The following is a 16,035-nucleotide window of genomic DNA, read 5'->3' as shown; positions in this document are numbered from 1 at the left end:
AATGTCATTCTAATACAACTTCTCATTAATACTATATCATTTGTCATATAGATATATTAGGCAACTTATGTCAAAATTTAAATTTATATTTTCTAATTATATGTTAAATTTGAATTTATAATAACTTTAAAATTTTGATATATCTCCTAATTAATAATTTATTTAAAATAATAAATTAATAATTATAAATTTTGATATATCTCCTAATTAATAAATTTTTATTATTAAAGTTTAATTTTTATTATAAATTTTTATTATTAAAGTTTAATTAAAATTTTTATCATCTTGGGTGGTTGCCCCCTCATGCGATTTCTTGTTGATACAACTTCCGCTTCTGATTCTGATGATGCAGTCACTACGTCATTCATTGTATCATGTTTTCACGCTTGTCAGTACTCATCTATATATTTGTTTAATGACAATTATATACAGTTTAATGACTTCCTTCTACTCAATGCCCACTACATCGCTTCTTATATTACTTCTTACTGTAACTCTTAATTCAGTGAACACAATACACAAATACTTCAACCAACACCAGCACCTTTATAATAGCCAAGAAAAAGATATAAGAAAACCAACACAACATAGAAGCCTGAGATGGCAATTCTGCACATAAAAACGTTTGTTGCATTGCCATCTATATAATAACACAATACACATCAAGATTATAAGCATCAAAAAAGAAACTTAATAATCATACATTTTAGAATATTTGTGATAAGTAGCAAATATATCACGGCACAACAACACACTTAGCAAAACAAGAAGCATGAAATCCAAAGTCCACTGTATGTATTTCCAATTTTCCATGTTAGATAATTTTGCATAACCGCTTGTCAGAAAAGACTAGTTAACAAACATTTGAATGGCTCTTCAGCAGAACTGTGCGATTCAAAATGTTCACCGTTCCCTCTTATATTAAGAAAGATTTATCCATTTTGCTCAAGAAAACAGCATAACTCATGGAAGAATAAAAATTATAAACAAAAATGAAGCTTCTAAACTACAATAAATACATCAGAGTAAAAACTAATAATGCATTAGCTAAATAGAGAAAGATCACATGAAACTGTCGATAGATTCAATATTTTAAAATAAGAAATGATCCGCAAGCAACCCACAACAGAGAGACCTAATGGAACCAAGTAATTAAACCTTACAAACAACAAACAGTAAAAGAGATGAAAATATGTCACAATGATAACTAAAATGACAAAACACGAATTCAAAGTATCACAAATCTTCGCTTCCAACTGAATCAATGTCAGACCAATCATAAGCAACAACAGGAAATTTTCATATTTGATGGAAAATCGAAACCTTTTGCTTCCAAATGAGAGAGAACCTACAAACACAACCATATGAGTGAAAAAGTCAACAAAAGTCATGTATGCATCAAATATGAATGGGGAGAATAAAATTATAACTTGCAATGACATCAAGAAAGAAGAGAGAGAGAGAGACAGAGACCCAAGAGGTAGAAACAAAGACATTCATGCTCCATAAATGGTTTCTAAGCAGCAAATTGAGGAAACATGCACATTTATCAAATAAGAACGCTGAGGTGGATTTGAAGTTTCTTCTGATATGAAAATGTATGGATTGCATTTGGATAGTTATTCCTGTCAGTTAAAGCACATAATTATCAGTTGAATTATGAAAGCTAGGGACAGTTAGGTAAACTTATATTAATTTCAATAGTCAATTTCCTATTCAGCAACTACTTATCTGACTCTCCGTTATTTTAAACCTATACAATTAAAAAAACGCAACTATAATCATTTTAACAAAACATCATAAAAGAATCAGTTTTCACTCTGTTAAATGAAACCGACAACACAATATATATACACACAATAAAGAGATGGAAATTCATCAAATAAAAAGATTGTATACAAACAATACAAATAAAGATACACAACAACCAACAAACTTAATAAACAAGATACCTTTTCATAACTTACTGCTTGTCCGCAAAACTATATAAAACGGTTATGATCTAATTTTAGCAAAATCATGCATGTGATTCGAAATGTTCACCATTCCCTCTCATACCATGAAACATTCGTCCATTTTGCTCAAGAAAACGCCATAACTCATGGAAGAATAAAGGTTACAAACAAAACGGAAGCTACGTACTAATCTACAATAGATGCATTGGAGTAACAACTAAAATGCCTAAATATGAATTCAAAGCATCATTAAGAGTTTAACCTCCTCACCTTGAGGACCATGATCATGCAAGCAAGACCCCACTTCCAGACCAATCAATGAAACTTTGCATTTGATGGAATAGTGAAACCCTTATCTTTCAAACGAGAAAAAGTCTAGCAACAAGAAAAGTACAAGTGAGTAGACAACAAAATGATAAAATATTGGGAGCATCGGGTGATTTATAAGACAACAACTGGATAATTTGAAAAAGTTTATCAAATGATAATAAATAGAGTACTACAGTACCCCAGCTAATGATCAATTAATATGATTTCAAAACAATAATCACTCTACCTTAGAACATTCATCCCCAAAATTAAACGTAAGCTCCTTAACACGGCAAAGGTTTAGCATCAATCCTTTAAGCATCTCTTCTTCTGCTTCATCAAGGGTACTTGTTTCATAATGATCATAGAGTGTATAATATAGATTAGCTTCAACTAAAGACGACACGTTTACCAACAATGGCTTCCACAAAGACAAACAACATTTGATTGTTAGTGATGAAATATGAGGAGCATTGATTTCGATGCTACCAACATTAAGTGGATCAAGGTAATCGATATATCCGGAGAACACCAAGTTCTTCAAGCTCTTTGAAGTAATGTTGAGCCGCCTATAATCTTCACAATAATCCAACACCAAAGTTTCCAATACAGGACTACCAGATAAAATGTTTTCAATCAAATCTTCATCTAACTTCCCATATGAAATACTCAAACTCCTAAGATTTTTCCAACTAATAGCCCCAGTTGGATTAAACATGCAGCCTTCTAATCTCAGATGAGTAAAACTTGAAGCGCTGAAAAATAATTGATCTAACGGAAATCCAGCTTCATGTACCGGTTTCCATAACTCTAATTTAAGCTCTTCAACATTACAACTTATAGCATAGCGAATCCAATTGTTGACTTGCGATGCAAATCGTCGAATATCATGGGACTCCACTTCGAATTTCGTGAGCTTCGATTGGCGACATTGAATTAGGGTTTTGTCCACGAAGGAAACGAAATCGGATCCAGAGACATTAGGAACACGACCTTTGAAAATTAGAATGGGAACCAAAGTCCAAAGATGTTTCCATCGGTTGGAAAGTGCACCTGTTCTGATTGCGTCTTTTGTGGTGGGTAAACGGGACAGGATTTCAAGTAGCACGCAACTTGGCAACGCACTGATTCGATCATCTTTCGATTCATCTCCGGTTTTGTTCTGAAACTTTCTCCGTTTTGAGGCAATTTTAGGTTGTTTTCGTCTGCCCACCATTTCCGTAAGCAGCAGCTGAGCTCTCGTCACCTTTCCCCCATGAAAAGCAAGTAAAACTCAAATCAGGCTTAAATGAAAACAGATGATAAAATGAGGTTTTCCTTTTGGCCCCTAAACTTTGACAATTTACGTTATAGTTTTTACTAAAACAAAGGTGAGCATTATTTTTTGAAATAAGGTATTTATGTCTCTCTTTGTGAAGGATTAACAAATGCATTTTATTACATTAAAAACTAAGATGGTGTTTCTTTTATAGAGGTAAATATCTTCGATCTGTTTTATAGGGAAAAAAATATGGTCCAAAAATATGTTTCAAATTAGAATTCATAAAAATGATTGTTTGTTTTTTAAAGTTAAAAAAAAAAAAAAAAAAAAAAAAAAAAAAAAAACCGATGGCATTGTTATTGGTGGCAGCGTTGATGGATCGATGATGGTGTTTGTGTTGGAATTGGTGTTGGTGTTGGTGGTGGTTGTGATGGTGGTGGCAGAGGTAGGAAAGGTGGAGTGGAGATAGGGGCCGTAGTGGGGTGAAGATGGGGGTGACAGTAATGGAGGTGTTGGTGGTGGTGGCAACGATGATAGGCGGCTATGGTGGTGGTAGCGGTGATGGCGACATTGATGGTGGAATAAGAAATATCATGCATAGGGTTGGAAACTAAGAAAACATATTCTAAAACCAAACGCAATTTTTTTTTTCTTTTGAAAAAAAATGTGAAAAAGATTTTTTGATGTTTTTTGTCTTTTGAAAAACAAACAACAAGAAATCTTTTTTCATTGTGGAACTCATAGGTGTGTGTGCACTGCAATCAATCTGAGTCCTTCCTTTCCAAAACGATGATACCTGAAACCATACACAAAACCTGTAAGCACAATGCTTAGTGAGTTTCACAGAGCATACCATAAACACAATCCACATATCACATATCCTGTTAGCTATAAAAGCTACTTGTATCACATTTCCTGCTAGCTATAGAAGCTACATATAACACATAAGCCATGCATACAAAAACCTGTAAGAATGTTATGGGCTACCCCACATGGTCTTTACCTAGGACTGCCATGGGCTACCCCACATGGTCTTACATCTAATGCCACGGGCTTCCCCTCGGGACTTCCACGCAAAACACACAGACAACTAACATATCACATATCATATAATCACTAGCATACCACTTAACATAAAGCTAACTATCATACCACATATCTCTACTACAGCTAGTGTAGCACATAACATAACATGGGCCGGCCTTGGTGCCTTAGACCCATTGGTATGCTGAGAAGACTCACCTCGTACTGCTGAAGTCCTGCGGATAAACTCTAGCTGCTGGTTGACAGGTTCCAGAACTGTCAATCATCAAAACGACACCTAATTAATAATTAGGTTCCAATACGCACTATAATCTACACTTGGGGTAAATGGACCATTTTACCCCTAACCTAGCTTGGTACATACCAAGGCCCAAACTCACACCCTAGGCCAAAAAGCCCAATAGTCAACCAAGCTCCAACATAAAATTGGGCCCAAACCTCTACGTGGACTTATTTTAAGGCCCAGCCAATATTCTCACAAAGTCCTGCATCAGCTTAGTCCAATAAATGGCCCAACAAGAACACAAACCCAATTAGGGTTTTTCACATAAATGACGATTAAATTTAAGTGTTTCCTACTTAACCCATTAAGGACTTAATCCATTAAGTCCAATATTGCCTTAGGTTAATTTGCCAGTGAATGATAATTAATATTTTAAGTTTATTAATTAATTCCAGTACAGGTCCCGATATGTCCAAACCAATAATTCCAACATTAGGGTTTTCTAAACCCTAATTAGGGTTTCCAACCCCATCTCAGCCCAATAGGCCCAATAGCCGTCTTTTGATCAATTAAGGTTCATTAGGCCCATTAGGGTTTCACTAGGCCCATTAGTCATATGTTTGGGCTTTTAGGTCAATTTGGGCTTCATTGGGCCCATTAGGGTTTCAAGTATCCCAACCGAATCAAACGCAAGAAGGCAAGGCACACCGCAACTCGACACGGCGGCCGGTGGCGGCAGGAGGCGGCAGCCACCACCTCACGGTGGTGGTTTAGACTTTCCTTTTTCATTATTCTGATACAATTTACAATACAATTCGCCATAATGTCTAAATAACACACACTCATAAAATAACACACACACAGCCACCCCTTGTGGTGGTTCATGGTGGTCCCTTTACATTTCCAGCCAACAAATCACTCACACGACATACATGCGCATCTGAAGTAGAAACACACTCATACACCCGTGCTCGGAAAAAAATGGACGCAACCACCCACCTGATGGTGCGCGGTGACGGCAGCAACAGCCATAGCAGTGGCTTAAGCTATAATGGCGGCATTGCAACAACAAACCGGAGAAGAGGAAGCTTTCACGATGTTACAGCCACGTTCCAGCTCTTCCAGCTTCTCCCGATGTCCTTAGCGTTCCTTCCGCCGCTTCACGCTCTTCACCGGCAGCGGATGCAGCAGTGGCGGTGCTATGACGACTTCAATGCAACATTGGAAGGACCTAGCCATTCACGGCCCATACGTCGGTGTTCGGGGTTCTCGGCTTCTTCGGTGACAAGAGTTACATCAGTGGCATCTGATGGGTTATATACAAATAATCATATGTGTACATGCAACCCTAGATACAGATCTATGTTTTCACTATTAGTTATACAACATTATGAAGACAAAAGAAACCTAACATGCTCCTAGGTAATTTCAAAAATCATGAAGGAGAATGAATTACATACCTCTTGTTGTTATATTGTAATAACAACTTGTATCTTGAATCTTCTTGTCTTTGAAAGCAAGTACCACAAGTGTAGTACCTCTAATGGCTCACAAACACCAAGAGCAAATGAAGAAGCAAGAGAGAGAGAGAGAGGAGAGGCAAAAATTCGGCTCTAGGAAACCTAGGATCAAGTGGCTGAATTTCTTATGCCAAAGGTCTTTATATAGGTGTAGGAATAAGGTTTCAGTCATTATCCTTATCTGATTACTTGCCCACCAAGAAGTCCAAAGGATAACCCTAGAAACCTTATCATGGAAGAATTCTAAGGCCTTATCCCCTTGAATTCGTCCACCCTATCATATAGGGCATCCTTTGCCCTACTTTGCAACTATCACATAATTACAGTTCAGTCCACCTAGTTTAATTAACTTCTTTTAATCACAAAATTAATTCTTAATTAATTCTTGACCAATGTTAATTAAACAAATATGATTTCTCTTTTAATATATTATTCTTATAATATATTAATAAATCATAATAACCTCTTTCTCTATTATTTCTCCAATCAAGTTGCTTTGGTGAAGGCAACCCAAAAGGACCATGCACCACCTGGTCAAGTACTTACCAAATATGGTTACGGGATTAGACACTAATCCAACAGTCTCCCACTTGGATAAGTCTAGTAACCATAAATGCAAGTACAATCCTATTAGCAGTCTTAGCTCTCAAAGACGTTGTCGAACTATGATTTTATCAGTAACTTGTCCTTTAGATAAGGGATCGTATAATCCTCTATTCTATATATCGTGTGGAAAATCACATGGAACATAGTCATAATTATTGCCCAACAATTTGTTTCTCGATCTCAGATTCGTTTGACATAGAACTTAATTGAACACATCAATTCAGTCCTGACTGGGACCCGACAAAGAAGTCAAACCAAATCATCGAGGGGCCTTGATATCACTTTTACCCTCTTAGGATAAAAGGAACAGATAAACTTCGACTTATATGCATTTACTATTCACTAATCAAATCATACACAACAATGTGTTTTATAACATCAAGTTACTAATGCGTTTACGCATTATCAATGCACAACCAATTAGAAAACAATGAACCATATATCTAGGTTTTAGACCATATGATATTATCGTCTTGCAATCACTCGAGATAAATTCCATGAAGTGATTCCAGCAAGCGTGGGTTTATTCCAATGCTCAAATCAAACTCATAAGCACTCATGAACATTGTAGAAAACTTTTGCTATGTCTAATACACTTTAGAAAATCTACACACCAATTCACGACAGTCTTCATTCATATCTAATTCCAACATATGAACGAATGTGGACCATTTGAATAATCTTATTATTTAGGAAGTCAAAACATGCAAATTAAAACAATAGGTAAACAATTAACATAAGACAACAACAGTAGTTATAAATAATACTCTTTTATTTCATCATCAAATGTTAATTACAATTTATCTATTACACGTTTCTAAACTATCTAATCTAAACTAATATCGTCCTTCAGCCCGATGCTCCTAGCATGTTGCAAGTGCTTAACCCTGCTCAGTCCCTTCGTAAGAGGATCTGATGGGTTATCCTCTGACGATACCCTCTTTACTACGAGGAGTCCTTCTTCCACCCGATGTCGAATAAAGTGATATTTTCTATTGATATGTCGAGATTTGTCGTGATCCCTCGGTTCCTTGGTCAAGGCAACCGCTCCTTCATTATCACATAAAATTTCCATGGGCTGCTTTATGGTTGGCACAACTCCAAGGTCTCCAATGAAGTTCTTCAACCATATTGCCTCTTTTGACACTTCGCTCGCTGTAATGTACTCTGATTCACACGTTGAATCAGCTACGGTCTCCTGCTTGGAACTTTTCAAAGTCATTGCTCCTCCATTAAGGGTAAAGACCCAGCCCGACTGCAAATGGTAGTTGTCCCGGTCGGTCTGAAAATTGGCATCACTGTACCCTCGCACCTTTAAGTCATCACTCCCACCGAGGACTAGAAACTATTCCTTGGTCCTCCGAAGGTACTTAAGAATATTCTTGACTACGGTCCAATGTGCTTTGCCAGGGTTCCCTTGATATTTGTTGACCATGATCAAAGCGAAGGCCACATCAGGGCGGGTACAAGTCATAGCATACATGATCGAGCCAATTGCGGAAGCGTAAGGTACTCGACTCATCTCTGCTATCTCAACTTCAGTACTCGGACTATGAGTCTTACTCAACTTGGCAATACTTTGGATCGATAACTCCCCCTTCTTTGAATTCTTCATACTAAAACGCTTTACTACCTTGTCCAAGTAAGTATTCTGACTAAGTCCTATTAGTCTCTTACTTATGTCTCTCACTATCCTTATTCCCAAAATATAGGAAGTCTCTCTGAGGTCCTTCATAGCGAAGCACTTCCCGAGCCAGGACTTAACCTCATGCAGTGTCGGGATGTTGTTTCCTATGAGTAGTATGTCATCGACATACAATATGAGGAAGCTAACTACACTCTCACTGGCTTTGACATATACACATGATATTCATCCTCGCTTCATAGAAAACCTAACTCTTTGACTTTCTCATCGAAAAAAATATTCCATCTGTGAGATGCTTGCTTAAGTCCATAAATGGACTTGTCAAGTTTGCACACTCTATTGGGATGCTTCGCATTGACAAAACCGTCTGGCTGAGCCATGTAAACATCCTCAAGCAACTTTCCATTAAGGAAAGCGGTTTTGACATTCATCTGCCATATTTCATAGTCATGAAATGCAACAATGGCTTGCATCACCCTAATAGATTTTATCTTAGCAACCGATGAGAAGGTTTCATCATAGTCAACTTCGGGAGTTTGAGTGAAACCCTTTGTGACCAATCGCGCCTTATATGTGTGCACATTCCCATCCATGTTTGTCTTCTTCTTGAAGATCCACTTGCACCCGACCGTCTTACGTCCTGGTACATGGTCAACCAAATTCCAAACTTGGTTGTCATACATGGACTAAATCTCGCTGTCCATTGCCTCTTTCCACCCTGCAGACTCTAGGCCTGTCATGGCTTCCTTATAGTTGTTAGGTTCATCCAAATTCACTAGTGTACTATCAATAATGAACATATTCCCTTCTGAAGTAAGATGAAAACCATAAAACTGGGGTTGAACCCTAACTCTATCAGAACGTCTAAGAGGTAAGGACTCAACAATCGGTTCAACCGGAGTTTCCTCCTCGGGTTGAGCGCCAACGCTAGAGGTTCCTTCATCACTTGACTCTTGAAGCTCTTCAAGATCGATTTGCCTCCCACTGTCCCATTGGCTTATGAGTTCTCGCTTTCGGAAAACCCTTTTCCTCGCAACGAAGCCAACATTGTCACTCGGTCTATAGAAGAGATATCCAAAGGACTTTTGCGGGTAGCCAATGAAAATACACCACTCACTACGAGGTTCGAGCTTGTCGTGAGTCTCTCGTCTTACGAAAGCCTCGCAACCCCAAACCTTGATATGTGCTAATGAGGGAGCCTTCCCTGTCCACATATCGTGAGGTGCTTTGGCAACCTTCTTCGTAGGGACTAAGTTAAGGATATGGGTGGAAGTCTCTAAGGCATACCCCCATAATGAGATAGGTAGGGAAGCACGACTCATCATCGAACGAACCATGTCTAAAAAGGTTCGATTACGCCTCTTGGCCACACCATTCAACTGTGGTGTCCTAGGTGGCGTCAATTGCAAAATGATTCCGCATTCAATGTGGAAGTTGTGGAATTCAAGACTTAGGTACTATCCACCTCGATCAGATCGAAGCATCTTGATTTTCCTGCCCAATTGATTCTCAACTTCTTGTTTAAATTCTTTGAACTTTTCAAAGGTTTCTGACTTATGCTTGATTAAGTAGATATACCCATATCTACTATAGTCATCGGTAAAAGTCATGTCGAAACGACACGCATACTTTGTGGTGGATCTAAAGGGTACATACACATCGGTATGTATGAGATCCAATAAACCCTCACCCCTTTCACAAGTGCCAGTGAAGGGTGACTTGGTCATCTTTCCATATACACAAGACTCGCACACGTCATCGTCCCTACGGTCGAATGATTCCAACACTCCATCCTTTTGGAGTTGGGCTATGCGTTTCTTGTTGACATGTCTAAGACGACAATGCCACAAGCATGCTTTGTCCATACTATTGGAAGAATCAACACACAACACATCATTTCCTAAGTTATCTACAACCATCACGGTTTCATATATTCCATTACAAGGCAATGCTTCAAAATAAAAGACACCATTAAGATAAGAATTAATAGAACCCTTTTCATTATCAAATTAATATCTAAAACCTTGTCTATATAAACCTTGAAATGAAATGATGTTTCTTGCCATATCTGGTGAATAGCAACAATTGTTTAAATCTAAATCTAATCCATTACTAAGCACTAAGGAATAAACTCCAATCTTGGTGACAGGCGACGATATTTTGTTTCCCATGATTATATTTATCCTTCCTTGCTCCACATCCCTATTTCTTCTTAGTCCTTACAAATCAGAACATATGTGAAAACCACATCCTGTATCAAGAACCCACGAAATAGCATGCGATGAATCATTAGATTTAATTATGTAAATACCTGCGAAAGATGGCTTAATCTTCCCATCCTTGATGGCTTGCATATATTATGGGCAACTTCTCTTCCAATGCCTTATCTTGTGGCAGTGGTGGCACTCTGCCTCCTTAGGGTTAGAGTTGGGTTTAGTAGGACCAACTTTGGTTCCACTAGAAGAGGTACCATCTTGGGACCTTCCCTTGTGGTGGCTCTTTGAGGGAGCCTTTGTAATATCCAGATTTCCAGGTGTGATAAAATGAGTATTTAATTTAGAAGTTATGAGGAGTAACTCAACGAGTTGGCGCCTTAACTCGTCGAGTAGGATCGTGGCTTGATGACGTGGAAAATGAATGGACTCGAAGAGTCGGCAAGCGGACTCGTCGAGTCAGCGCTGTTAACAGAAACCCTAATTCTCTCGGGCCTGTGCCTATTAAAAGGCACTTATAGCCTCCTTGGCCCCTTCCCATCAGTGTCTTCATCCCTTGAGAGAAACCCTAGAGTTATTTGTGAGCTAAAGAGGAGAGAGAGAGAGACAGAGAGAGAGAGAGAGAGAGGCTAATTGGAGGTCATTTCTTTGAGAAGAAGGTCAAGGGTGTTGCAAGAATCTCAGAGGAGAGTTGGTGGATCAGTTTCATCTTCATTTCAAGCTTCAGATCTGGTACAATCTCTTGTCTCCCTTTTGTTTGAGTAGATTTCCCTTGGTGGTTAGGTTAGGGATTGTATCACCTTATTGATGAGGTTTTGGGTGCATCCAAACCCTTTTTCGAGTTATTTTGTAGATCTGGACCTTGTGAGGTCCAAGGAACCTGAAAGTAGACGACCATGAAGGAGTAACCTTGGAGCTTTGAAGTTATGAAGCTTCAATGGAGTCATAATGATGTGTAGAGCAAAATACACCATGCATGAGCCTCAAGTTCAGACCTTTACGTGAATTTTTGCAGAAGTTCTCCTTTTGACTCAGGGGGCCTTCGACCACTTCGACTGATGCGGACGCGGTTCTCTCGTCGTGAAAGAAGTAACTAAAGGTAAGCCCCGGGTCAACCCGCGCTCGTTGTTGCTTGTATAGCTTTCTAGAGTAGAGATCTAGAAACGCATATTAAGCACAGATCATTGGTATTGGATGTATCATTAGGTTGTGTCGAGTCAAATATGCTCCGTTTTTTATCCGTTGCAGAAAAAAGATCCCTTCCCCCTGCTATCAAAATTTTGGGTGCTAGAAGGCCATATCTATAAATTAGAGAAACAGATCTGACCTCAGAAGGTCGAATGAGTGTTGCCATGGAAGAAACTCGCCGAGTCCATAAGGGAACTCGACGAGTCGGATCGAGTTGCCCCGCGATTCATGACCAGTGGTAACCCATCGAGTGGAAGGTTCATGTAACGACCGGAAAATACAACAAATTTTAAATTTTTCAAAAACTGCTCGATTCCATTAAATCTTTACAAAAAGGTTTTCAATATAAAAAAAACATTTAACGTATTCCCAGAATCACATTACTACAAAATCATGAGGAGCGGTACGATCACGCCTTCGCCTTGCCACGGTCTCCTGAAGAACCTGAAAAACATAAAACCACAACTGTAAGCCCGAAATCTTAGTGAGATATCCCCAAAATACCAACCACATACACCATACACGCATAACATGCCACAACATATCAGATCACAGAATAGCCATGCACTTCGGGTCTACTGTGTGACTGGTCCGCCGCACCGGCCTACAGTCCACCTGGTCCACCCTCTGAGTCTAGCCACATACATCGACTCTGCAGTGTGATTGGACCGCCCACACCGGGCCTTCAATCCACCTGGTCCACTCTCTGAGTCTACAGTATGACTGGTCCGCCCACACCAGGCCTTCAGTCTGCCTGGTCTACTCTCCGAGCCTCGGCACATCTGGTCCACCCTCTTGGGGCCTACAGCCTATCCGGACTGCTCGTTGGGCCTTCGGAACAACCGGTCCGCCCTGGGTATCTTGGCCTACAGCACAAAGCAGGACCCGCCTCAACCCAACTCCAGTCCAATCAACCATGTGCACATATACATACAATCATATAGAAATTCACAATCAACAAGCAGCTCAAACAGATCACATAACATATCATCCTCCTAACCAGGATACCGACCTAACAGGTCACTAGCATAACATCTCCCTATCTCTCAGGATACCGATCTCAATCAGGTCTCTAACATATACCATCCTAGCTCTCAGGATGCAAACATATCACAACAACAACATAACAACAACTACCCGGATCTCAGTCCGATAAGGGCCGGCCTTGGTGCCTTAGACCCTGTTGATATAGTGAGGATAACTCACCTCGAAACTGCCGGCTGAAAGGATAAGATCCCGCTGCTCCAAGCTTGGACACAAACTCCTCCACTGAACACCAACACACTCAACTCAATAAATACCCTTAATTACCAAAATACCCCTGAAAGACAACTAGTCAACCTTTGGACAAGGTCAAAGTCAACCCCTGACTGACTCTACTCGCCGAGTCAACCCGATGACTCGCCGAGTCCCCATGCTCAGAACTTCCCTCAATCCGCGACCTAACTCGCCGAGTCACCCCGAGACTCGTCGAGTCCAACAACTCTGATTCCACTCGCACACAATTCACCAAGTCATCCCTTGACTCACCGATTCTCGACTCAACTAGGAAATATTGGGACTCTTCGACAAGACTCGCCGAGTCCAAGAACAGACTCGCCGAGTCTAAGGCTATCTTCAACCTACTCGCCGAGTTGTTTATACAACTCGCCGAGTTCCAGGCCATCTTCATCCAACTCGCCGAGTTGTTCTTCCAACTCGTCGAGTTCCAGCTCATCTTCAAGCAACTCGTCGAGTCCACCCATGTGACTCGCCGAGTACCACCGGTCTAAATCCATACAGAAGCACTCCAGGCCATCCAATTGATCCAAAACATAGATCTAGCCTCCTACAACCCATCCATCACGTAAAGTGGCAAAATTTACGTGAATCCAAAGAGATCTAGGCCTTTAACACTTAGGGCTAGGGTTTGGGACATGATATCTTCACTACACACTTGAACACAGGGACTTTCAGGCATTCCAACCCTTCCCCACTCCAGATATGAGGTAGCAACCTCAGATCTAACCTCTAAACTTCAAAACACCAAAAGATATGCTCTCCACAAACCCCATAATGAAGAATCCATAAAACTAACAGCCCAAGGACGAGATATTACCTCAAAAGAACACCCCAACTGCAATGGAACTCGAATCCAAGCAAAGCCCCTTGCTCCAAGCCTCTTCTTCTTCAAGATCTCTTCAACAACCACCTCTCCAAGCTCCAAATCACTCAACAATGGGGTTTCTCCACGAAACTAGGGTTTCTGGGACTCAAGGGGTGATAAGGAGGCTGGGGAGGAAACATAATGTTCCTTATATAGGGCTCAACTTCTGGATTTAGGGTTTTCTCCATTCAGTGCCTACTCGCCGAGTCCAATACACTGACTCGCCGAGTCGGCCACTTAACACGCGACCAAGTCGCGACTCTACTCGCCGAGTCCACCCATGGACTGGCCGAGTCTAACTTTCCCATTTTACTCTTGCTATTCCGGGATGTTACAATTCTCCCCCACTTACATTAGGCTTCGTCCTCGAAGCCTGCAACAACTCAACTCCTAGAAATACTCCTGCCATGCACCACCTGGCATTAATCCAACCAGGTTTCTCAAAACACAACCATAGAACCAGAAACTCGTTTTCTCCTTCCTTACGGTGTCCTGACCACCGTCTCGAGTCGGGCACCGGCTGTACCCTCTGATAATCACACTCAATCAACCGAAAATTAGCCATGGTGCATCACTGCTCCAAATCTCAACAATCACTCGACCCATAAGGGCTAGAAAACCATGAACCGTCGGATCCCCAATCTGAATCCCACTCTATCCATTCCATGCTGATGGAAAGGCCCATTCTTCAATCTCAGAGCAACTCCCACGAGTTCTCCTCATGCAATCACATACACATGCTGAACTAGCTCTAGCACCCTCAGGTTGGGAAAACCCGATACACTGATGATATCCTCAAACATCCCCCAGGATGAACCACTAATACATACCCAATACCCTGATCAGAATCACACTGAGAGCCCAAGACTCTCTCCCTGCATCCCTTTCGAGCCTCTTGGCTCTACACCTGCGGAATTCCCTCCGCGACCTCAGCAGACATCCCAAACCGGATGAGCTTCTATTCCACTGCCGCAAACACGCTGCTCGATAACCATACTCGAATTACTCTAATCATAACTCTACTCTGCCGCTTTCACTTCCGTGAACTTGCACTCTCTCTTAGAGTTACACACCTCCCTATTTTCCTTTACCAAGGAATCCACTTGGCCACATTGTCACTCCGACAAGTGTCACGGTGCTCGCCCAACGCTACACCACCCTTTTATAGCGTATCCGCTATCCATCCAACACATATACTCTGACTCTCATCGCAGGGACTCTCAAGCCCATGCACTATCTCAACTAATCAATATCAATACCTGGGGCCAGACCTCCTGATGCTAACACATCGCAACATACTCAATCCATATCCTCGAACCGATCCAACAATACCTGCAGAGTCTTCAGCATGACTGGACCGCCTCACCAGGCCTTCAGCCGATCTGGACTACTCTCAGAACCTTCAGCCAATCTGGACCGCTCCCAGTGCCTTCAGTTTGGCTGGACCGTTCTCCAAGCCTTCGGCCTGACTGGTATGCCTACCGGCCTTCAGTCTATCCGGACCGCTCAACTAGCATTCCTCATTCCGAGCTATCACTCCCGGAAATCCTCCTATGCGCACTGTTCTAGCCCTTCTAGGGTTCTGAACTTTGTCTCAATCGCACATGCTCGATCCCGACCTGCTCCCAGGCCTTCCACAATCAAATGCCCTAGGTTTGTATCCCGCCCTGCATGCCCGACACTTGCTCCTATCAGCCTATACTTTGGGCTGACAGAGCACTGCTGAATCCCAACAGCTAAGCACCCTCAAATACTCATCGATCTCCCGGAGAATTCTCCAATTCTCCCCCACTTGCAGCACTGATTAACAACCATCGGTCGCCATCACCGACCTCCCAGAACAACTCTTCACAAAGAAAACACTTACACGCTGACTGCTTCCCACAAGCATAAACAACCTTAACAAGATCCCACATCAACACTGA

At 41.0% G+C, this 16,035-nt stretch overlaps 1 protein-coding gene across 4 annotated transcripts; it reads right to left on the bottom strand.

Moving 5' to 3' along the window:
• Positions 1-1,062: 1,062 nt before the first annotated feature.
• Positions 1,063-3,536, bottom strand: LOC145063653 (F-box/LRR-repeat protein 25-like). 4 transcript variants are annotated; one of them, XR_013688032.1, is made up of 4 exons: positions 2,512-3,536; positions 2,218-2,330; positions 1,474-1,625; positions 1,063-1,348 (listed from the first exon to the last, which is right to left on the bottom strand). XR_013688032.1 is itself a non-coding variant. In XM_079011246.1 (3 exons), exons 1-2 carry the CDS (start codon positions 3,478-3,480, stop codon positions 2,271-2,273), a joined length of 1,029 nt encoding a protein of 342 aa, XP_078867372.1. In that variant the 5' UTR covers positions 3,481-3,536; the 3' UTR covers positions 1,063-1,348; positions 2,226-2,270. The 4 variants fall into 4 exon arrangements, 1 of the variants encoding a protein (XP_078867372.1); XR_013688031.1 differs by having other exon boundaries at positions 2,226-2,330; XR_013688033.1 differs by lacking the exon at positions 1,474-1,625.
• Positions 3,537-16,035: the final 12,499 nt, after the last annotated feature.

This window comes from Lactuca serriola, chromosome 7 (genome assembly GCF_051521515.1).
Source record: "Lactuca serriola cultivar US96UC23 chromosome 7, Lser_US96UC23_V15, whole genome shotgun sequence".
NCBI classification, from domain to species: domain Eukaryota; kingdom Viridiplantae; phylum Streptophyta; class Magnoliopsida; order Asterales; family Asteraceae; genus Lactuca; species Lactuca serriola.
This window is presented reverse-complemented; position numbering and strand designations above follow the sequence as displayed.

Excerpts from the sequence above, each read along its gene's own strand:
- LOC145063653 (XM_079011246.1), bottom strand. The coding sequence starts at position 3,480 with ATGGTGGGCAGACGAAAACAACCTAAAATTGCCTCAAAACGGAGAAAG. Across the intron at positions 2,331-2,511 it reads TTGGGGATGAATGTTCTAAG|ACTTTTTCTCGTTTGAAAGA; the intron begins GTAGAGTGATTA and ends TCTTGTTGCTAG.